The sequence below is a fragment of the Dendrobium catenatum genome, unplaced genomic scaffold (assembly GCF_001605985.2).
Source record: "Dendrobium catenatum unplaced genomic scaffold, ASM160598v2 fragScaff_scaffold_133, whole genome shotgun sequence".
Lineage (NCBI taxonomy): Eukaryota > Viridiplantae > Streptophyta > Magnoliopsida > Asparagales > Orchidaceae > Dendrobium > Dendrobium catenatum.
Genome location: NW_021318595.1, coordinates 5942697 through 5967222, shown reverse-complemented (window position 1 = coordinate 5967222; position 24526 = coordinate 5942697). Strand labels below are relative to the sequence as shown.

Below are 24526 nucleotides of genomic sequence, written 5' to 3'. Positions count from 1 at the left end.
TGCCTGGAGATGCATAGACTTGTTCAGCTCAAGATGTGGCTTGTCCGAGCTCAATCCGCCTCGACGATCAACATCCGAGCACGAACGAGAAAGCTGTAGAATGATTGATCGAGTCACGTCTTGGGTTGGCAATGGCGTCGCGACCATCTTTTTTGCATCTTTGGAGCGGTGCTCTTGCATCAACATCATGACTGATGATGATTACGATGATCCCACAGATCTTCCGTTGATCGACGAGAAAGGTAACGGACACGGCGGGATGGCTTGCAGGGCGAGGAGAAAGAGGATGAGCAAGAGTGGAGATAGGCATCGTGGGGAGTTATATGGGTGTTAAAGGGCCAAAGGAGCAAGGCTTATAAATTATGTTTCATTTCCTACAACTCTTCCATCCCCTTTGCTTATGTATCTATGTTCTTCTAATGTTGAAAAAGTAAGGGATTTTGAAGCATTTGATGGCATGAAGCATAAGAGCCTAATTTCACTATGCTTATGTTAATAATGTTATGATATTTATTTTTATCACTGAGATGATAGAGATGTAATTCTATGAATGGAAATCATATTGCTCTGTTAAAATTCTATTGATAAGGTCAAATAAGCTTAGTGCAAACACTCGAGAAATAATATTCTGCTGAGACGCACTTTTTTACATAATTTTTTTTCGAAGAAGCTGCAGTTCATGGTTGGTAGGGGCAAAGTAGAGCTTCCGATAAAGGGAAATCATTTCAGAAAAATATTTAAGTCTTTATTTGGTTCGAGTGAGATCAACAAAGAAGAAGAAATGAAGCTTGTGTTAAAAACATTAACATAATTGATTATATAGATAGAAAAAAAGGCATTTGGTGGTAGCGATGGCTTCAATGTTGAGGAAAGGAGTGTAGATCATCATGGTCATAGAGAAATGCTGAGCAACGACGTTAATCATGTAATTTACGGTCGATGCAGAGTTGTTAGTAATGAGTACTATTTCGTTTGGGATGTCTTTCTTATTATTTCTTAAAACAGTTTTCTAATACACAAATTTAAACCAATATATAGAATACCATTTCAATACTGTAATGGATGAATATTGAGGAATCTAAAGTGGAGTAGATTTTTTAAAGAATTACCTTTCTATTCACATAAAAGAAGAAAATTTATTATTTTTTGCCTAAATTTAATCCGTATATTTACTCAAAGGTTTAAAAAATCTTCTTTATTTACAAAATCAACATATTTATTTTTAAAGTGAACTATAGAATTCATGTATTATATGTGCTAAGATCAAATCATTAAGAATTTATTAAAAATAAAAGTTACATATCAAAATTTTATTAAGCTCTTTAAAATTGACATTATTATAAATAGTAGCAAGTGAATGTTAGTTTTAAAAATAAAAGTAAAAATATTTAATTTTAGAATCCCATGCTTTTACTATCCCTAACATCTTTAGACAGTTCTTATTTAAAAGAATAAAATTTTTGTTAAATATTTTAATAAGTTTTATTTGAGAATTTGTTTACTTTTATGATAAGCATCTTAATTTTATACATTATGTGTTACTCCTCAATAAAATTAAACAATTATATAAAAAATTAAAATATTAGATATTCATAATATTTATCTATCTCTAATAATTTTATTTTATTATTCAATATCTGACTTACAAATCCATCTAATAACTTAATTATACTGCGGAGAAACTCACGTCGCATAAATTTAGAAAAATAGCTTCATCTTCTTTGTGCCTATAAAATCCCGCTGAAATCTTGGTGTCGATCTGCCGAAAGTCCAGAAGCCCCTCCACCCTTCGATTCCCTCAGGCAAACTGCACCAAGGTATGCTTCTCTCCAATCTCGCAGCTTGTTACTGCGTCTAGGATTTAGGATTTTTTTAACCTCCTCTCTTTTTTCTTGACAGCATTTTACCGATTTTCAACTACTTTGATTCGATGGGATATATGGTATTCGCATTCCCTACCTTAGGGTTCTTTTTCATTAGTGGTTGTTCGCTTTATCTGATTGATTGAATATTTTTACTCTTCCAAGAATTCCTTTTATGATGAACATGGGGCCGCTAAGGAGCTTTCACTTACTCGTTGCGATGCTAGGCATAATTGTGTTTCCTCGTTGTTTCAGGGCTTGTTGCTGTCTAAAGGTTAGGGCAGAACGGAAAGGTTTTGTAGTGGTGTTGTGTCAGAGTGTTTGCTGGGAAAATTGAAGATTTTCTTAGCCCTAGAATTAGGACGCATAGATCTAGCTAGAAAAGTTCTGAACTTGAAAATTCTGTATTTATAGTCACCCGCCTGCTGTGCATGTCGCAGGGGCTTCAGTCCTGACCTTCTAGGTTACGAGTTTGAGCTGTGATGTGGGTGTGTGGGCAAGTAATTATCAAAGTTCTGAAAATCAGCGCATGTAACCAGAATAAACAGAGATTTTGGTCAATGATTTAACGTAGTTGAACCGGATGACATAATAAAAATAATATAAGTATTCAATATACTATAAATTATATAATAAATGAAAATTTTTAAAAGTAAATACAAAAATATCTCGATTAAGACAAATGAACAAGCTTAATTATGATTCGATATAAAAACTCATTAAAAAACTTCAATAAATAGTAATGTGAATCCAAATATAAGTATATCATAAATATAGATATATGAATATTAAATAGAATTTAAAATGAAAAATTCTAATATAAATGCATAATATATGTATTATCAAGATTTTGAAAACCGGACCGGACGAAGGAGATGTTCACGGTTCGACCGGTCCAACCGGGGTCGAACCAAATGACGTAATAAATAATAATACTATTAAAATTTTAATAAAATTAGCTTCACCTCCGTATCCATTTAACATTCTATGATTCCTATGACACTATTTTGACATTCATTAACCATATGTAACGACTCAAAATAAATTAAAAATACTACAACAAAATCTATAAAATATAAACTAATAAGTAAATAACATATAATACAAAGAAATGCATACCTCAGTTCGATGATGAGTACCAGCAATTCATAGTTGAAACCCCAGTTCTATTTAACATCCATAATAGCCACAATGTTCTCTGTCGCAGCTGCAAGATATCGACCCAAACGTGGTTGAAATCTCATTTGTGTATTAACACCCTGCAAAAAAAAACCAAATAAAACTTTAGGCGTTTATGCTCTGCATCAAAGCCCTATATTGAAAATGAAAGCAGAAACATTGTGATCATAGAGGCAAGTAAATGAGTAATCTAACATGATTCATCTGAAAGTGTAAAGGCAATAATGAGTTCAAAGGAAAGAAAAAATAACATTCATTCGTTTATGCTCTGCATCAAACCCTATATTGAGAATGAAAACAAAAACAGCATGATCAGCCTTCGTCACATTTTAATTTTTTTTTTTGTCTGATCTAACAATCTATTCAATCGTAAAACCAAAGATTTGATAAGAATTAGAATCAAAGATTTTAGGGTTAAAAAAACTTACATATAGTGTTAATAGGAGGAGAAAAAGCAAGGATGACGCCTCAGACAACCAAGATGATGTTGTTGTCGAGTTCGCGAACGGCTTGGAGGATGATGTCGGAGACGAAATGTCAGAGACGGACTGTAATTTTACAACCTAACTCTTATCCAGTATTCACATAGTTTTTTTAATTTTATATCATAGGAAAGTTTTAAATAATTATCTTATATAGTGTAATGCATAAGCCATAAGTAATAAGCTAAGTTGTGTGAGGTGACAGTCATGTATACTAATTGAATTTGCTTCTAAATGAATTTTAAAAAATAAAAATTAATAAAACAAAAAATATATTCTTACAAATTTTATTAAAATAAAATATAATATTCTGAAGAACTGGCTAATTCTACAAAATTGGGATCGATTCAATGGTTTTCGGTTGAACCAATGGTTCAAACCGGTTCAATACGAATCTGATTTTCAAACTCAACTGGACTGACAACTTGATCGATTTATGGTCAAATTGGCCATTCCACTTTGATTTTTGAAACACTGGTAATGGCGCTTGGATGCTTATTAGGAAACACTTATTAGAAATCGAAGAAAACACTAGGCTGAATTTGAATTTCAACAATTTGAAAAATAGGAATTGACAAGAATTTGATGGAAGAAAATAATAAAGATACAATGGATATTCAATTCAAGAGGAGATTCTGGCTCTCCCAATCCCTAGCCGCTAGCTAGAGCCCAATCAATCCTTAGAACAATCTAAGTTCAGCCAAACAAGAGATAACCCTAACCCTAGGGAAAAACTACTAATTAAAGCATACAATTACATGGCAAATACCAAAGAAGCCCTCCCTAATTTGAACTTCCCTCCAAACCGCCCCCTTCTCCAATGCATTAAGGCGTGGACCCCACCCCAAGGGGTGCGGGATTTGGCTTGGGCGGAACTTGGTTATGCCTGGCATATATGCGGGCCGGTCCCTCCTTGACCGGTCTAACACCGGTCTATCATAAACCCTAAAAAAAAAAAAAACAGTATATGACAATCTTTAAGGTATGTTTGGTTGAGTGCTATGTGATGACTTTTGTATTTACTAATTTAATTACACATATACAAAGTGTATGTTGCTAGAATTAAAAAAAATGAAATAAAGCATAAAAAAATGGTTTCAATGTTTCAATAAAAATTTATTATTTATTATATGTTAATATTTTTTATTTTAATAAGAAAATTTGAAGTATAATTAGTAGATCCATAGAATGAGTTTATTAGTAATTTATTATTATTTTATATTAGAATTATAGTTTGTTTTGCGATTTATCAATAAATTTTTTTATTAAAAAAATAAAAATTCTCATGATAAATCAAAAGAACTATCTAAAAATAAATTGTGTTATGGCAAGAAAAATTTTCTGAACACAACTGATTGGAGACTTGTGCAAATTTGGTTTTTTTTTTTAAATTTTTTCAATATCCACCTAGAGATCTTAAAAAAATCACCATCAAATATTCAACAAGTTTTCTAATATTTATTTTAGTTATCCTCATATATGTACAAATAAAATTTTCACAGCTTAAGAATGCAATCATTTGCAAAATAAATAATTCCATCAAAACTAGGCATATAAGAATAATGTTAGCATTAAGGAAGCCATGATTAATTCTACCATATTCATCATCCCATGCAATTGATGCCTTCGCTCCTCTTTTGATGGAACAACATCAAAAACATTAGTCTTCGAATCAAATTGGTAGACGAGATAACTCTATGCGTCTTCACCTATTAAATTTGGAAGATGAAAATTCAAAAATCAATTAGAACTGGATTATATAAACTTTCACAATAAAGTTCTTTTTGTTAACTAATTTAAATTTAATTGAGTCTACTCCTGCCTAAGTTCGAACTGGCAAATTTAGAATTCGATTTTTAACCTTTCTCCACAGTTAATTAAACTCCATTTGCTTTTATTCCCTTTGCCTAAGTAAAGTTTGAAACGACATTTTTGGAATTTTAAACAAAAAATTCTCATGTTAAACCACTTTTTAAATTCTTAAACGATCCTTCTTATATACAATGAAAAATGATTTTTTTTTTTTATATTACTAAGGGAAGATTCAAGCTTCTTGTAGGTCTCTGTCCTGCGATAAATAGATTTGATCATTGATATTTTAAATAGATTTGATCACTGATATATGGAACTCAACTTTATTCCCTCTTTCATCCACATTTCCTAGTGAGTGTTATCAGAGTAAATGTATTAATTAGCTTGCTACTTAATGGCCTTGTTGAAGATTCACTTGCAATAGTGCTTCTTGTCACTTTTTATATCTTATATATTTAAACAGTTATGAAGATTCTAAAGTTACCAATTGGATTATAAGAGCATTGATGTGAAACTACTAGGAGTTATTTCAGAAATTAAATTGAAAAGATTAAAGTTTTGCTCTTTCAAATTTAAGCTAGCAATAAGAGAGAGTTAGGAATTAGAAACTTTTAACTTGCTTAAGTCCCAAAGAAGTACACGAGAGATTAACCACGACAATTCATTCAAAATTCAAGGGAATTTAAATGCAAAGTACGATTGACAAAAACTCAACGCTTAACAATGAGAATTTCACGTCGAGGGCCGTCTCACTCAATTATTAGTAGGCTTTTAGCGGAGAAAGAAGGTCCAAGCGATGAAGGATATTACCACTAGAGAAGCGGCACCGAAGAACCTCGTTGATGGAAAGGTTGAGAATCGTTGGTTGATGGTGCTCACAAGAATCGGGACGACTCGCTCCAAATATTCGTCAACTGTGGCGTCGTCTTCAAATCCTACGTCAAAGCACGGAGATCGGAGGATATTGATGCTTCCGTCGGCGTCGAATACTAATCCCCACTCAAACTCTGAATCCGCCATGCATGCTTGGCGTAGGAGGATCTTTCTCGGGAAGAGAGGAAGAACCGGTGTGGAGAAAGAGAGCACTTGTAGTTGATAAGGTGGGAGAGAGGGGATGAGGCCGGCGGGAATCTCAAGGAGAGAGGGTGGGAGTCGGCGGGTGCAAGAGGAAGAGGGCTAGGGTTAGGGACAAGTAAGTTGGATGCTTGTAACAAGAGGTTTAATAAAATCTGAGATTAATTTCAGGTTTTAGTAAATTTAGAGGGAATTATTTGAAATGAATTTCAAATTTTGAATGTAATTAAGGGGGCTTAATGAGAACTTAATGAAGCCCATTAAGAGGGGGGCCGGCGGCTTGTAGAGAGGGAGGGAGGATTTAAAAACTGAAATTGATTTCAGTTTTAAAACAATGGGAGAGGGGAAATATTTGAATTCATATTGGAGTTCAAATATGGTGGGGGTTTAATTGCACTCTTTAATGGGGAACCCATTATAGGGGGCCGGCGGTATGAAGGAGGAGAGAGAGATTAGAGAGAGGAGGAAAACAGTTTCTTAATGTGAATGATGACTAGGAAGGTATTTAAATAAATCTAAAAATTTTTATTTTATTTTGAATTCATAAAAATATTTCCATAAATGGAATTTCCAATTTTGGAAAGAATTTGAATTTTGAAATTCAAATTCCTATGGGAACTAGGAAAAGGAGGTGGGGAAATTGGCCTGCAAGGTGGTCGGCTGGGATGGTGATGGAGGTCGGCGGCGGGTTCTCAAGGGGTGGCTGCAAAAGGGGTTGAAGAGGGATTTCTTGTAGTGGAGGGGAAGGAGATGGATGTGAATACGAATACGAAGATAGAAGAATCTAACCACGAACCGAGGACTCTTCCAACGATTGGTGGGCCTTGCGAATTGCTCCCTTTGAGCTCTCTCTCTCTCTCTCTCTCTCTCTCTTTCTTCAGGCTCTCATGCAAGAAGACAAAGAAAAGAAACAAACTAGATTTCATTCAAATATTCATTAACCCTTTTACATCACATGAGACCACCATTTATAGGTCTCCAATCAAGCGAAGAGAAAGTACATACTTGCCCTCTGGGCTACAACATCAAAGTAACTCCCCACAGGGGTAAAAACGGAAAAGACTGTAAATAAAAGATAAAATAATAAAATAGTAAAATACATCGACTACATCATGACATCTGAATCAAAAATAGAGGTGCTGAATCTTGGCCGTCGATCTGCGAATTCGACGGCGATAAACATGTCGGTAGCGTCTGTCGATGTCCTCATCAGGCATTTATTTTCATTTTTTTCTCACTAAATCTATTGTCAATGTTAATGAGCTCTTCCACATCAACTTTCTATGTAGTGCACTTTTCTGGCACATTGTTAATTGATATATCACGATACATTACAAATTCATTTAAATAGTATTTCTTCTTTGGATTACTCTCTTGTTTTCATTATCTTTGAATATCTAGCCAAATTCTTAAGTGCCATATCCAATATAGTAACATTTCTTGATTTTGGTTCAAGCTTGTCTCCAATATCATGATCAATATATACATAAGAAGGACAACTAAACACTTTTAGATGCGAGAGATATCTCCTTTCCTAGTTAGGCTTCTTTAAGAAGTCCAGAGTAATCAAGAGTGCGTAAGGGGACATTTGATTGGATGAAAAAAGAATGCAAAGTAATATGTAATGCAATATTAAATGAATATTATGTATTTGAAATGCTTGGAGTTATTTGGATGAATGTTAAATAAATACATGTGATCATTTTTTTTTTTTTTTAGCTTGAAGTAAAATAAATGTTGTGTAAAGCCTAACAATGATGGTATTAAGTGGCTAGAGGGCTGCGACGGTGGCTGTGGAGGTTGATGGAGGCCGTGGGTAATGGTTGGTGGTGAGCACTGAGTGGCAGTGGCAGGTGGATGATGATGACGACTGACATTGAGCGGTAGGCAACAACTGCAGAGGTAGGTGGCCGACAATTGGTGGTGGTGAGTGCCTGAGTGGTGGCCAATGACCAGCAGCGTGTAGCGGCCAACGATGGGCGGAAGTGTCGGCTTGTGGGGATAATGACAGAAAATTTATAGTATATTTAAAAACAGTCATATTTAACAATTTTTTAATACATCAAAATTAAACTAGAGGAAGAACTTAAATACACTTGAAATTTAATTTGCATTTCTTTAACTTACAACCAAAAACTAATATTTTCACAACATTTGCATTTGGAATACTTCACACCCCTTTTACTTTAACCAAATAACCCCTAAATCATATAATTATCTATTCTTCACATGTACTTCCCCTTTAAGGTTCTTAGAACTTGCTCTCCTTTAGATGCAACTATTCCTTCTTGAACCCTCTCTATTACAGGCTTTAAAATTCATATCCTCTTTGGATTTTGGATCACATGCCAAAAAATTGCCTCACCTCGTGATGTGCAACTCATTTGCAATGTTTGGATGGAAACAAGTTATCGTGTGCATGATATTGTTCCCACAAGCATTGGCAATCTCCTCCACTCAATCAAATATGTTTTTTTTTTTTTGGAAAATTGGGGGTAGAGCCCTTCGTATTAGTAAAAAATGATATGGTTTACAAGTGTAGTGCAATACAATGTAAAGAAGTAAGATGAATAGCTACCAAAATAGTGAACAAGCTCACCCAAAAAAATTAATAAAAAAAGATCACTATCAACAGGATAGTGAAGAACTACAGCCAAAGAATAAACAATAACCAGTGAAGAACAAACCAGTAAAAAGACATGAGGGCATAAAAACCCTGTAGCAGAGAGAAAACAAAAATGAAGGAGCCACTATGCCAGGACTAAGAAAAATAACGAGAGAATTTAGAGATCTGAGCAGCATACGGCCACCCCTGGTTGCCATAAGACCACCGAAGGGGAGGGGGTCTGGGATTTGAGGAAATTTCATCATCGTCCTTGGCATATAAAAAACCCCACTAGACCATGCAATTCATCACGAAAAGCATCCAACATCAACTCAAAAATAGCAGACAAGCAAAAAATCAATGGCCAAGAGAGGCAAATGAATCCATATCTCCAGAATGCGAAAGCCTCCAAAGTTCAGAAAAATACAACAACCAGTCCCCAACATAAAATCCAGCTTCTAAGAACACAAAATCCATGGGGAAAGATATCATCCAAGAACCCAAAAGAGATCAGTAGGATAAACCATCATGAAGAGTCCAAAAGCCTTTAAGAATTTTCCCATTCTTCTATTTTGATAACTTCCAGCAAATCGGCCTCCGAATTTTGGAGTATAAAGTAGGAATGCTCCCAAAATTAGAGTTAAAGTGCCTTTCATTTCTTTCTTTCTAGATAAAATAGATAATGCAACAGATGATAAGCCTGATCATTAAAAAAATAGGAATAACCAAAATGACAGATTGTAGATGATCATCCATAGGGTCAGGAGGGTTCCAAGTACACCCAGAGGTAAGGTCAGAGACCATAGCATTAGTGGGAAACAAAGAGGCAAAGTAATTACTGTAAACTGAGGCAGATATAGAGGAGCTATTGAGGCAGGGGTCGTAGTGAAGAGAGACCATGCTATTATGGAAAATAGGAAAATTTGAGTCTACTAGTAATATGCTCGGTCGCACTGTGGATGTTGGTCCAAAGGTTGGAAGGTTTAAAAGAGGGTTTTCCATGGGGAGTAGTATTTAAATCTGAACTAGTGATTGAGAGAGGATTGGAAGTTATAAAACTTGGTGATTAAAGAGCAGCAGTAGGCAAACTGGAGAGCCTTGAGATCAGGGAGACCAGGGATCCCAAATTTCTTGGGCTTGCAAGTCCTTTGCCAGGATATAAGGTGGAGTATCTTAGCATTAGTATCACCAAAATATAGGAACTTAAAGCACATTCTTCCCAAGGCTTTAAGGCAAGAATTGTGTATGGTAGAGCCACGAATCCAATACACAATAGTATTCCAAATTGTATATCCCAAAAATTGCAACCGATTTGTAAAAGAAAGAAGTATAGCTTTCCAGCCAGCAAGATGGTTAGTAATAGAGAGGAGCAGAGGTTCAATGTCAGAATGGCAAGCTCTCTTGAAGGTGATGGGGAGACCAAGGTAGTTTAATTTAGTGCAATGAGTTTGAATATTAAGAGCAGAACAAATAGTGTGAGGAGACGTGATGCAATGAGAGAGGATGGGGGAGCTTTTAATATGATTAATAGACAGATCATAAATTTTGGAGAAAGAGTCTATGACCTCAACTAAAGCCTTACAGTTCTGAATAGAGGCCTTGCGAAATACAAGCAAGTCGTCAGCATAAAGTAAGTTTGACAGTTGAAAACCATCACAAGATAGACCAATAAAGGGATTAGGAGAAACAGGGTCATCAATCAAAAAAGAAAAGACATCCATGACAATGCAAAACAGGTAAGGGTTGAGAGGGAAACACTGCCTCAAATCATAACAGGAATTAAAGAAATCTTCTAAACCCCCATAAATTCATATATAAAAGTGAACATCACCGATACAAGCCCTAATCCATAAATAAAGAGAGGGGGGACCCTTTTTGAGCTATTATAGCAAGAAGGAAATCCCTGGAAATGGTGTCAAAAGCTTTAAATTCTTGATATTAAACTTAGCACAAAATGCTTCTTCTTAGCATATTTCTTAAACTCCAATAGTAATTCAGATACAAGAAGCACAGTATCAGTAGAGACCTGTTTGTGAATGAAATCAGATTGGTTATCACAAATAATATGAGGCATAATCTCCTTAAGCAGAGAAGCTAAATTTTTTGAAATAATCTTATAAAAGACATTACAGAGGGTATAGGCCTGAAATCTGATAAGTTGTTTACATGGGAAAATTAGGGATAAGAGAAATAGTACTAGCGTTGACCTTCATAGGGAGAGAACATTTAGAAAAAAAAGATTTCACAGCCTTACAAATCAAAGGTTCCACAACCAACCAACCAACTTTGTAGAATTCATAGTTAACCATCAGGGTCAGGGGCAGATGAGGAGTGCCCAGCAAAGACAAGTCTTAATTTCGACATCAGTAGCAGGTTCAGTAAGAATGACGAACATAATTAATAGTTTCTTTCAAATAACTAAAAATCATTATGAGCAGAAAAGTGAAATGTTGCTTATATTTCGTTTCCCTTTGAATTTCGGTTAGCTGTTGAGGCCTTTGTGAATCATCTTTTATTATGAGTAACTTAGGTGGTGATGCGAATGAAAGATAAAAATGAATTTATCCAGATGTTGTTAGTTTGTCAATAAAACAATATTTTAAAGAACATAATGGGGAAGTATTATTTATCTTTAAAGGATTTTTGATCTAATTAATTGGCTGCTGGGAGTGTGGCTGTCATATGACAGCCACTAATATGATGTGAATATTGTTGTACATTTCTTAATTCTTGTAAGCTCTATTCCTCTTTCAGTTCCTATTCCTCATTGAAATTGAAGCAGTGCTACTAAACGATGTATTTATTCCGAACAAAACTATTATTATACTTCACACTTAATTGACATATAGCCAGTCAGAAACCAATCGCTTTCTTGTCTCCAAGTCTTTCCTTGATGATATTTGATAATATACTAGCAAGGAATGCATCTTTCAAAGGAGTGTATTTACAGCTCTTCATAAGCAAATCAAAGCTCAGGAACTGTCTCCATTTGCCCTGAAAATAGCTCAATGCAAGTCCTGTTGTTTTTAATCACATTAGCTTATGTCTGGTACTTATTTGATGGATCTTCATATTGTTAGGATATTAAATAATGCTGAACAATACATACGAAGATGAGGAATCAAAGACAGCAAAAGAGAGACAGTAACAATCACAAAGCACACACATAGATCAAATTAAATCCATCAAGTTTTTTGAAGCGGTACTTGAAGAGATTACTCTTAATATAATATGGAGATGATTCAAGTTACCAACTGTTATTAGTTCTGAACTAAAGGTGCTGTAGTTTTCCTTCTTCCTGCGAACAAGACAAAAGTCTGCCTTGCCTTGGTTTTGTAAGCAGCACACGCCTTCCTCTTGCTGAAAACTTGGCTCTCCTTTTCTCCTTTCCTGTTGTTGAATGATGAAGACTAGTTTCTGCACTTCTTATTCTCACTGTTTGAAGGAACTTAACTTTTCATTCTAGGAAGATCCAAATTCTCAACCAGTAGTACCAGCTGATTTCTGCTTCTCTCTCTCAGTTTGATCCTTCCATGATGTTACTTATGGGCGTGAGATTGCTGTGGTTCCTAAGGGAGTTATTTATAGATTGGATTTTACATAGTTCAGGAATGTCAATATGAGCACATGCAAATTATTTAGGATGTCCAGAATCTCTCAAAATAATTACATGATTTTTTTAAAATGGTCCTACAAATAACTCAAATCTCAATACAAGATTTCCCACTTATCAAATTAAGAGGGATCTAATTTAGGGTGGAAATTTGGTCAACACAGCTTTTCTTGATGGTTTTCCGAGAATGCATGGAGCATATGGTGAATGCAGATATTGATTGTTTTGGTTTCTTAATGTTATTAGTCTCATCTGCTTCATCAGCTTAATAGTTGTTATTTTGTCTGAACTTTTTTCTTGGAATTGTGTGTGATGTAAGTTTTGATGTAGGCGGCATTCAAATTTATGATCTCAACACTTTTTCTTTGTCCTAATTAGATGATGAAATCACAAATTTTTTGTCATTTTTTTTCACAAATTTTTTGTCATACATGACCCTAAATTTGGAATCTCAAAACACAAGGACTTGATCTGGTAATCTTAAAAAAAACCTTCTTAAACAACTAAGAGCGTCTCCAACCAAATGTATAACACTCATTTGGCATTGCTGGTTTGCTACATTCGATCGCCAAATAAAATGCCGTTCACCATATTAGTTGCACTGTTCGCACGCTATTTTTTTTTTTTAATTCGAAAATTAGATTAGAAAAAAGTATGAGAAAGAATATACACAATTTTTTATTTTTTTTGAAAATAGAGTTGGATTGGAGACTAGTTACTGCATTTGGAGTGAAAATTAAGTTTTTTGGTTGGAGATGCCCTAAATGAACTCCTACCTTTACAATTCTACAACAACAACAACAACAACATCAAGTCTTATCCCACAATGTGGGGTCGGCTACATGAATCATTTTTCTCCATTGTGTCATATTAAAAATCAAATTATCGTTTAAATCTAATAAAGATAGATCATTTCTAATATTTTCTAACCAGGTCTTCTTAGGTCTGCATCTACCTTTCTTAACATAAGTCAAATCTAATACCTCTACTTTCCTAACCGGGTCATCGGAAGGCCGCCATTTTATGTGACCAAACCATTTAAGGCGACTCTCTCTAATCTTATCTTCTACTGGAGCTACTCCAACCTTTTTACGTATATGCTCATTTTGTATCCTATGTCTAAGGGTAAAGCTACTCATCCACATGAGCATCCTCATCTCTGCCACACTTAACTTAATATTATGCTTCTCTTTTAATGGTCAACATTTGGCTCCATAAAGCATTGCAGGCCTCATCACCATCTTATAGAATTTTCTCTTAAGTTTGAGGGGTATTTTTCTATCACACAACAAGACCGATGCATTCCTCCACTTCAACTATTCAACTTGAATTATGCTAATAATATCACATCTATTTCACCATCACTATGAACAATCGATCTAAGATATCTAAAACGTGCACTCTTATTAATGACTTGATCGCCCAAAATCACAATCCCCTCATTAGGTCTATTACTATTAAAATTACACTCCATAAATTCTGTTTTAGATCTACTCAAGCAAAAATCTTTAGACTCTAAGATTGACCTCCATAATTCAAGTTTACCTTCAACTCCCTCTCTAGTCTTATCAACAAGAAGAATATCATCAGCAAAAAAGCATACACCGAGTTTACCTTTACAATTCTAATGAATCAAAATCACCAAATTTAGAGCTGAGGCATTACTTTGTGGATCAGTTTAGGAGGGCTAAACTTGCCAGTCATCCGCATAATTCGTCCATGAGGATCGCAGGTGCAGGTGGCCTTGGTGGATTTTGACAAGTAGAGCATACGATAGTGAAATATTTGTCTTCAGGACTGCAAGACGATTGATCTTTAAAGCATATAAAATCTGTTCTAAAATCTTATTGTAATATTTCTTTCAATTTTGTTCCCAAACTTATATTTTCTGTATTGTAGCTCAATTTACATATAATCTGCTCACACAATCACTATGCCCAAATAATTTGATCATCTATCTACTTAAATGTATGATAATTGCACAATCAATTGGGTTTGATTCTGCAATTCAGATCAAGCCCAGAAGTATGAAAGTTGTTTGGATTTTATTTAACAATTCACATCAATCTCTAAAATTCATGATTTTTTTTTTAAAGAATAGAACAAACATAGCTATTAAAAGTTGGTTTTAGGCATTCCTCAGGGTGAAACATCCAGAAAGTCACACAGTTACATCGAAATATCAACCAAAAAGTTTAGAAGTCATTTTTCCTCTCCCAGTGCATGAAGGAAAAGCTCAAGAGAAGTCATAAAGGGAAAACTTTCTACCTCTATCCTCAATTCCTTGTCTAGAAGCGACAGCTAATCCTAGCCTATCTGTCCTTGCTTCCTCTAATCCTGCCCGCTATCCCAACTCAAAGAGAGATTTTTTTGTACTAGTACATTTTTCTTTCCTGATCGATTGAGTCGTAGCCACGCCCTCTTAGCTCTCGTTTTATTGGGTGCGGAGTGCGGACGTAGCTCTGTGTATGCAAACAAGTAGTATCGCGCCACGTGGAGCCCACCTTGACCCCACCGTAATGAGGAGAGCGTGTGCTATGTTTACCCGATAACACGAACCATCCGAACTACTTCAAAAAATGCGCGGTTAACATATCTTTGAGAACATCCGAAACGTCGCTTCCTGCTTTTTTTTCGGGCGATTTGCTAGACTACAGTCCATCTTCCACAAGGAGAAGTTGCAGGTTGTATTTTTCGAACGAAGCAACTTCATCTTCTACGCTAAGCCTGCTGAGCTTCATCGTGGCTATGGTAAAGATTTGTTTTTCTTGAGTTTTATGTATTTTGGTGGGATGGTCCTTGCAAAATTATTATTCAACCATTATATGTGGTGTAAAAGAGCAAATACAAGATTGAGCACTATTGTTTTTTGCTTCGTTTGGAATGGCTTCTCACCGCTATTTTTTCATTAATTTCTAGGAAATTTTTTACTAGAAGGTTGTTTAAAAAAATTTATTCCAAATGAAACCTTAGTTGCAAACTTGCAATATGGTCGTCTTGAAAATGAAATTCAAATGAATTTTGAGTTGGCCAAGTCAGGCTTTTAATGAACAAAAGAAGAAAATCTTTAGTCCAAATGTCGATGAATTACATATTCAGGCTTGGACTCAAATGAAAAATTGACTAACCCAACCCATTTGCTGTCCTACATACAGAACTGTAGCAAATATAAGCTGGCGACTTTAATTTGCCGCACTACTAAATCTAATTTTGTCTTGCAAAGCGACTTTGTATTGGCCCACGCTGACAGAATTGGTGGCTATATGCTAAGCTGCTAACTGTAAAAGAAGCCATTTCGGGTGGAAAAAGCCTATACAATGCCGGCCTTCTGAATCTGGATAATGAGAACGTGGTTTTGTAAGGTTTTATTATAAATTATTATTATTATTATTTTGAGATGGTTCACTATGTGACTTGGTCTGTAAATAAAACATAAAGTTCTTAGGCGATGTGGGACTAAACAACTTGTATTTTTTAGTTATAACAATGTATGCATATTCTTTTATGAGTGTTGGAAAAAAAATTGTATAAAATATTCAAATAAAAAAATATTTATAATAATTTTTAAAATTCTTAAATATATAATAAAAAATAATTACATATAATTTTTAAAATTTTAAAAATTTTCTTTAAATGTGAAATTAAATGATATTAAGAAGAATAAAAAATCTCAATTTGATTTATTCATTTGTATTTTTCGATGCAGTATGAGTTTTCGAATTTTTACGAACTTTTATCGAATCTCAAAGCCGGCGAATCGCAGAGTCCCCACCAACCAATCCTCCAAGATTAGTTCGAAAAAGTAAAATTATATTTATTTAAATTAATTTTCTCTAGAGATCATCCAAAATTTTGAATTAAAGATAATTTTTTTAACTTAATTAAATAATGATGTGATATGTGGGGGTGTTTGGCCTAATGATATTAAAATTAATTTATTTGGAAAATATAGAATTACTGATGTCTGTAAATTTTAAAAATACATAAATTTGATTAAATATGAATTAAATGTATTGAAATATATAATTAAAATAAAATTCTTTTTTATTGAATTAAATAGCTTTTCAGCAACATCGTAAAAGTATAAGCAAATTTGGAGGAGTTTCTTTAGGGGCATAGCCACCCTAAAATGGATTCATTCAATTCAACAATCATTGCTCTTTTTTATGTGTCATCATATTTTAATTTTTGCATCACATATTTAATATTTTAATATTTTCATCCTAAAATTATTTTTTATTAAAATAATAATGAACTAAGGCTTCGTTTGGGATGAATTTCTTCTTGTTTTTTAAAACAACTTTTTAGTGTAAAAATTTCTTGAATTTGAAATTTTTGTAATAGAAAGTTTTAGAAAGCAGTATGAAAGCTGTCTCAAACGAATCCTAACTCTCACTTCTCAAACCTTACCCAATAGCTCTATCATAATCACTTGCTAGGCATCCTTAAACTTCCTTCTATTGTGAATCTTATCTCCACCTCATTTTTTGAAGGATCACTATCACTCAAGAATGTTATATCATCCACTTTGAAGAATAGAAAAATTAGATGGAAAAATGGTGTCCTCCATCATCTCTCAATAACTTATGATCTTTTTAACCAATATTACATATAATGTTAGGGTTTTTAGTAGTACTAATCTTATCGGTGATTTAAGAAATTTAGTCAAATTTTTCAAAATTGATATTTTATGTCTTTTTGAGAACAATTTCTCTTTTGATATCAAGGATGCTGATTTAATTGCCAAACATTTTAAAGTTTTTCCTTTCTAAGGAAAGTAGCAAGAATTTTTACATCTCTTTCAATGAATTAATTATTCTGTGCGGATGCAGAACGTTGTCCGGAAGTCAATCAAAATTTGTCATCTCACCCCTATGCTTTGTACCGCTGATGTGATGCATTCTAGTTGGTATTCAGACAACATTCTACGTTCGGTCTCCGCACATAATAATTATGCTTGCTGCCCACACATATTTTTTGCATTACTGTTTGGTTTCTCCCCTTATATTAAAATTTTGCTTGCTTTTATATATACCAAAAATGGGGCTTTTGAGGGAAAAGTCATGTGGCAACAAATTATCAATATTGCTCTTTCTTTCTATGACCCACAATTTATTTTAACAGACTTTGGATGCATTAGATATAAAGATTAAAAAGTTGGCGACAATTCCATTATATCCTACAAGGTGGTTCTGTGGTTGGTTAGTTTGAGGTCCCCCACACTGTTTTATAATTCAAGGAGTCCAATCATCAAAGTATGCATCTTATTAAGTCTTCTTAACAAGGCTTTTGTAATGATTATTGGCTGAATAATTAATCCATTATTGGGTTCAACTTTATGGGTCTTTTGTCCTCCTACCATTTTCTAATTCTACTTCAAATGAAGAATTTTATTATGCTAAGGTGTAGGCTTATGTGGAATAACTATTGGCATCATCTCTCTAATACTTTTAGATTATCTCAACTAGAGGTGTCAAAAATTGACACGACACGAAAGCCCTTCTCGAATAAAACCTGAATTTTTCATGTTATGGTCAACCTGATTTAAGAACGGGTCAGGTTGAAGTCCTGATTTTTTACTCATTTTGAATTTTGGGTTAGGTTCGAGTCAACCAGGAAACCCGGTTTGAACCTGATTTTGACCCGCTTCACCCGACGTATAAGCGAATAAGCTTTTGCCCATGAGCCCTAGCCGCGCTTCTGCCATCCTCGGTTCCTCATTCGATGACATTCACCTCCTTCGACGACATTCCTTTCTCCTTCAACGACATTCACCTCCTTCGACGACATCCCTTCCTCCTTCGACAACATTCACCTTCTTCGACGACATTCCTTCAACGACGTTCACCTCCTTCGACGACGCTCCTTCCTGTAGGGTCGACGACATTCCTTCCTCCTCCGCGGGTTAGGTCCATGTTCGACCCCGAACCCAGACCCGCAAAAATGGGCCGGGTTCGGGTCCTGTCAAATAGAGTCAGGTCAGTTCCGAGTTCAACCCCGAACCCGACCCGCAACACGATTTTGACAACCCTAATCACTTCTGCCTAATTTTAGTTGGGGATCCTTTATTTTGATTTCGTAATAAGCTCAATAATGTCAAACTTGCTTTGAAGGCATCCAATTGAAACCTTACTCAAATATATCTAATACTATCTCTTCTTTTAAAGCAAATTGAAATAAAATTATCGAGAGCTTGTCAACCCCTTAATGGTGTGCTTCTTTGTAAAGCCATGGATGCTAAAAACTCCTTACCTAAAGACAATATTTGTGAAAATAGTTGAATCAATCAAAGAATTAAATGTTCATCGCTTTTAAGGGTGAAAAAAACATAGAATTCCTTTGCCCAAAAAAGTAAACATAGGGTAAGCATATATAATTATATTAAAGAGCTCTCTTGCACTTTGGTATCTTACTCTATCTTTTAAGATGACATTGCTTTTGAAGCAATATCTCACTTCTCTTCTAATTTAAATGGGGTGATCACACCCTTTTTGAGCATGATTACATTGGTCTTTTTTTAGATAGGAAGTTATTTAAGCGAGAGATTATTACATGCGAAGATCGGATATAGGGAGCTATATGATTTTGTCTCTGTGAACAGTAAAAACATAGTTATTGTTTATCACTATGTTTTTACTGATCACCATTGTGCATTTACTGTTCACAAAGACAAAATCATACGTCTCCGCACATAATAATATGTCTTCTCAAGGACACTGATCCTTTCTTTATTAGGATGATTAAATATTTCTTGTCTTACGTCCGAGCTTCCCAACCATATGAAGTACTTAGCTATTACTTTGATCCCTAAAAATTTGCATACTAAAAGTCTTATCAATAAAATCTTAATATTCTAAATTTTTTTAATAAATAATATTTTATGTGATTGGTTCCTCCTATTTCTCTTTTTTTTTTGTGTGTGTGCAGACGGTGCTCTTCCCGTCTGCACTCCGCACCTAATAATTTTTCATTACTTTGATCCCTAAAATTTGCATACTAAAAGTCTTATCAATAAAATTTTAAAATTCTAATTTTTTTAATATTCTAATTTTTTTAATAAATAATATTTTTGTGACTGGTTCCTCCTATTTCTCTTTTTTTTTTTTCTCTCAATAACATTTATAATGCTTTTACTCTCCAATGGCCTCATGAGGCTGGGAGATTATTCTGTCCGGATACCTAGCAGGAGAACCATCCGGTTTGGCCCGAGCGCGATACATTTTTTTGAATAACGTGTCACATTTTTATTCGTCTCCGGATGAATTCGAACCCGCGCATAATAATTTTTTCATGAGGCCACACCCTACTGCTCTATTATTTTTCTCATATGAGACCAGTATTCTTATTAAAATAAGATAAAAAATAAATATATTCTGACAAAAACTATTAATCAAAAGAAAATTGGAATGTTAACTCTAAAAAGTCAAAAACTTTTTTTTGAAAGAACCAATGTAATAAATAGTACAATAATATAAAATTTGAAATAAGATGGTATTTTTATCTTTGAATTTTTCATATTATATTATATCATAAAAAATAACAATTAAATTAATAAAAGAAAATTTAAACTACTCTTACCTAACATACCAATTCCATGATATATACCCCTCCCCTCTCCCCGCCTCCTCTCCCCTTCCCTCCTTACTTACTACCGAGATGGACTGCTCCACCACCACCGCCGCCACCACTACTATTAACTTTACGACCTTATCCTCCGCCGACGGCCGCCGTCTCCGGCGAATGATATCGAACCGTGAGTCGGCCCGCCGGTCTCGCATGCGGAAGCAGAGGCACCTAGAAGACCTCCGGAGCCGGGTCGGCCGTCTCCGGCTAGAGAACATTGCAGTGGCTGAAAGGATCGCATCCATCTCCGGCCGCTGCGTCCTCGTCCGCCGAGAGAACGAGCAGTTAAAATCGGAATCCGCCGCTCTATGCCGCCGCCTCTCAGAGATCCGCCAGTTACTTTTCCTCCGGCAGCTCGATTGCCTCTCTTCCCCGCCGGCGTTCCCCTCTGCCGCCTCTAGCCGGTTCGGCTTATCTAATGAACAGATACTTTATAATTTTATAATCATTCTAAAATAATTTTTATTATTTTTATCAAAATACATATGTGCATATATTTTTGCAGATCTTAAAAAATAAAAGATTAATTTTTTTTTATACTCCATTTAGAATCCATTTTTGTTTTGGTTTTCTGGCAAATTTAAGGGACCCTTTAAAGCTTTTTTTTTAATTATTTTATTATTTGGAAAGTTATCATAATTTTAGTTGGATGTATATATATATGAGAAATATTTTTTATGATTGATCTGCTAAATTTTTTGGATTTTAACCGAGACACTAGAGGCAATTTTGAGCCATAAAATTAATAGCTAATTTCAAAAAAAAAAAAAAACAATTTTTGTTCTAAAGGGCAAGGTAACTCAATAATCAGTTGAATTGTGATTGCGAGAAAATTATTGGAATAAAGACATGATGAGAGGTCAAAGTTGACTTTTTGAAAATCATCTCACCATATAATTCTCTCAAAATTATGATTTTGCATTTTAAAAAATATTTCAATACCTAAATTATTTTTGGACTTTTTTTTTTTTTTTGAAAAATATTTACACAACTAATATGTCAAAAAAAAATCTGATAAAACACATATTTTGATGTAATTTTTAGATATTAAAGCATAAAAGTATTTAAATTAGAGCTTTTCAAAATCAACTACAATATCACCTAAACTCTATTTTGTGAACTTATAGTCTAGACAAAATGACTTGATAAGATAAACCCATTTGTACTAAAAGCGCTTTGTCTAGACAAAATTAGAACCCTCATCATACCTTTCAAAGGACCACCCACCAAGTTCTTTAGGGTTATAATTGAAACAAAACTTTCGACAAGTTAATCCAACGAGCCCATCATCACTCCATTATGAGCTCATTGAGTTTCTAAGACATTAAAAAAAATATAATAAATGAACAATGGGGACTAACTCTTGATGTTATAATTGAGTGTTCTGATGTCTAACAGAAATATCGAGAATGTCCAACCAAAAATATATAGATAGATCTTGATTTCACACATTAAAGAGGATTCATGCGAGGACTTTTAATAAAAAGAATTCTATCACTGAAAAAATTTTGAGCTATGCCCGTTAAAACTAATCGTTTTCTATCGATTAACAATAACGTTGATTATTGACACCTCTAAATAAATAGCAAAATTATGCTCATCGAAACCTAATGTCACCTATCAGTTAATAACAATACTCACCATCAAATCCTCCATACATTAGTAGTCAGTCAACGTCAATGCATGTCAGTGACCAATGTTGATGCTCACTATTGATCATATCCATGTTTGCACTCTCCATCGCCTAAAATTGAACTGGGTTGACCCAAACCCGAAATTTTCGGATCAGGTTCGAATCGGGTTTTCAGATCGGGTCAAATGTTGACAGCTCTACTTGGCGCTCACCTGATCTATACCTAGAACAATTGAGGGATATCTCCAAATGTCGGTTGATCTCTGATGTTCACCCAGTTCATCCCAAAGATGGACTTCTGATGCTCACTCATTATTTGAAGCATGTCTTCCTTTTCAAATCTCCTCTCCTATAGACTTCTAAAGCCCACTTATATTCGACAAAAATTTTGGCTGAATTTCCATAAGAGAAATACTGACAAATTTTTGCAAATAATGACGCAGAATTTTCTGATGGCCTTCCCACTAATGATTTCCATTTCAAGTTAATCATTTATTACAACCATCGGATGAATAATCAGACGTCCCAACTCTTTCACAAGATGATATTTATTTTTTTTATTCTTATTTATTATATTATATGAATAATGGCGCAGAATTTTCCGACGGCCTTCCTACTAATGATTTCCATTTCAAGTTAATCATTTATTACAACCATGTGATGAATAAGCAGACATCCCAACGCTTTCACAAGATGATATTTATTTATTTTTATTCTTATTTATTATATTATATTAATATCTTTCAACTGAATAATATCTTATAATTCTATTAAAAAATGTTATGAAAAAAATTTCAATCTCTTAAGAGATGTTAACTTATGTATGTTCACGAAATTTTCGTTTAATATTTCATCAAAAAATTATCTTGGTCAGGCACAAATCTCGAATCAAAATTGAGTTGCAAGCTTCCCAAATTAAATTTTGGATCATCCGAATTCCGATTACAGCAAACTTATAGTCAAACTGAATGTCTTGAAAAAACAAACCCATTGACACCAAAACTAGCTAGATCCGAGCCCAAATGAGGCTAAATCAAGGGTTCAAAGCATATTTAAACTATTCAAAGCTTAATTTGGAATACCAAACAAACTTCAAATGTATCAATGCTTATGGTCAAATCGAGCGGCTCGAAGAGACAAATCCAATGAGCTCAAGATCAATGAACTCCGATATCATTAAGGCATTCAAATGACTATTAAATGGTCCACGATTAAGGGGATCAATATTGGTCGTCAATTCAAACCGCTCTCATTTTGATTTTGATCATCCACATATTTATAAGTCATGTCACTCTCAAAAAATTATAAATAGCTTCCACTCTTCTTATTAGAGGGAGGATAAGAAGAAAAATAAGGGATGAGTTTGGGAGCTCTCTTGCCACCGACCACCGCCGGAGTTCTTACCAACCATCGCCGCAGTTCCTCCCGACCACCGCAGAAGTTCCTCCCAACCGTTGTTGGAGTTTTCTTCCTAACCGATGCCGGAGTTCTTCCAAACCAGTGTCGAAGTTTCCTCCCAACCATCATCAGAGTTGTCTTCTCGTCCACTGCCGGAGTTTCTTCCTGATAATCGCTGAAGTTCTTCTCAACCACTGCCTTCCTTCCGCTGGTTCATGAGTTCATCAATCATCGCCATATTTCCATTTGATTATTCCACGTGTTCTAATTCCAACATCTCCAAGTAAAGAAGTGAATTAAACTTTGTAATCAACCCAAACTTAGTAGAATTTTCTCATCTGGGTCAGGCCCCATAATTTTTTCCTTTTTTTATTTTCCATGTAAAAAAGTTTTGTTGTTTCTTTCTCTCAACTATCTATTGGTATGATGAATATACTTATATTGCTAAGATACTATATTTTTTACTCTACTGCTGCGTATATTCTAGCCCGTAACAATATTAAATAATATTTTCTTATCACAATGAATATTTCAGTAGATAATAAAACTAAAATAAATGAAATGAAATCAGGTATCTGTGTGCACAGTAATTGAGCAGTTCAGATATCAACACCATATATATATCATACTCTATTTATGACAGCGAAAGTTTTTTCTCTTCTGATACATTTTTTATTTCATGAAAAATATTAAAATGGTTACCCGAATAAAATTATGTGTGCACGTTTGTGCCATGTTTTTTTAATCATTTTAAATTACTTAAATATTATCGTTTAGCTTAATTCACAATGATCAAGAGCCTGTATGCAGAGCAGTTGATGAGAACTCTATCTCTCTCACTCTTTGATGTGATAAATATTCATTTACAATTTTATACCCATCAGAGAATGATTAATTCTAACATATAAAAATAAAAAATCGACGTTTAAAATTATTTAAATCGAAGGAGATCGCAATAATGATATTTTAACTGTAAGAAGATATTAACAAGAATTTTATTATATATCCTTGTTTTGATTGTGATTATTATTATTATTTAGAATTGATTCAAAATTTTTTTAAAGAATTAGTCACAACTGGATCACATAAACCCCCTAAATAGGAATATCGTTGAGAGAGAAGAGGGAGTCTTAGACCTCTCTCTAAGTATTCGTTTGCGATAATTTTCTTATTATTTTTTAAAGTAATTTTTCTAGTGTGACAATTTTTCTATTATTTTATTTTTTAGGCTGTCATCACTATAAA

At 34.2% G+C, this 24526-nt stretch overlaps 1 protein-coding gene and 1 long non-coding RNA gene across 2 annotated transcripts; both read left to right on the top strand.

The window, feature by feature from the left end:
- The first annotated feature begins 1676 nt into the window (after positions 1 to 1676).
- On the top strand, positions 1677 to 2485 carry LOC110106151. The gene is made up of 2 exons (XR_003702453.1): positions 1677 to 1817; positions 1900 to 2485. It is a non-coding gene; the product is annotated as an uncharacterized LOC110106151 (long non-coding RNA).
- Positions 2486 to 20283: 17798 nt separating this feature from the next.
- LOC110106152 lies at positions 20284 to 23500 on the top strand. The gene is made up of 2 exons (XM_020835928.2): positions 20284 to 20659; positions 23196 to 23500. The coding sequence occupies exons 1-2, from the start codon at positions 20284 to 20286 to the stop codon at positions 23498 to 23500; spliced, it is 681 nt and encodes a 226-aa protein (XP_020691587.2).
- Positions 23501 to 24526: the final 1026 nt, after the last annotated feature.

Excerpts from the sequence above, each read along its gene's own strand:
- LOC110106152 (XM_020835928.2), top strand. The coding sequence starts at position 20,284 with ATGGACTGCTCCACCACCACCGCCGCCACCACTACTATTAACTTTACG. Across the intron at positions 20,660-23,195 it reads TGCCGCCTCTAGCCGGTTCG|CTTCCACTCTTCTTATTAGA; the intron begins GCTTATCTAATG and ends AATTATAAATAG.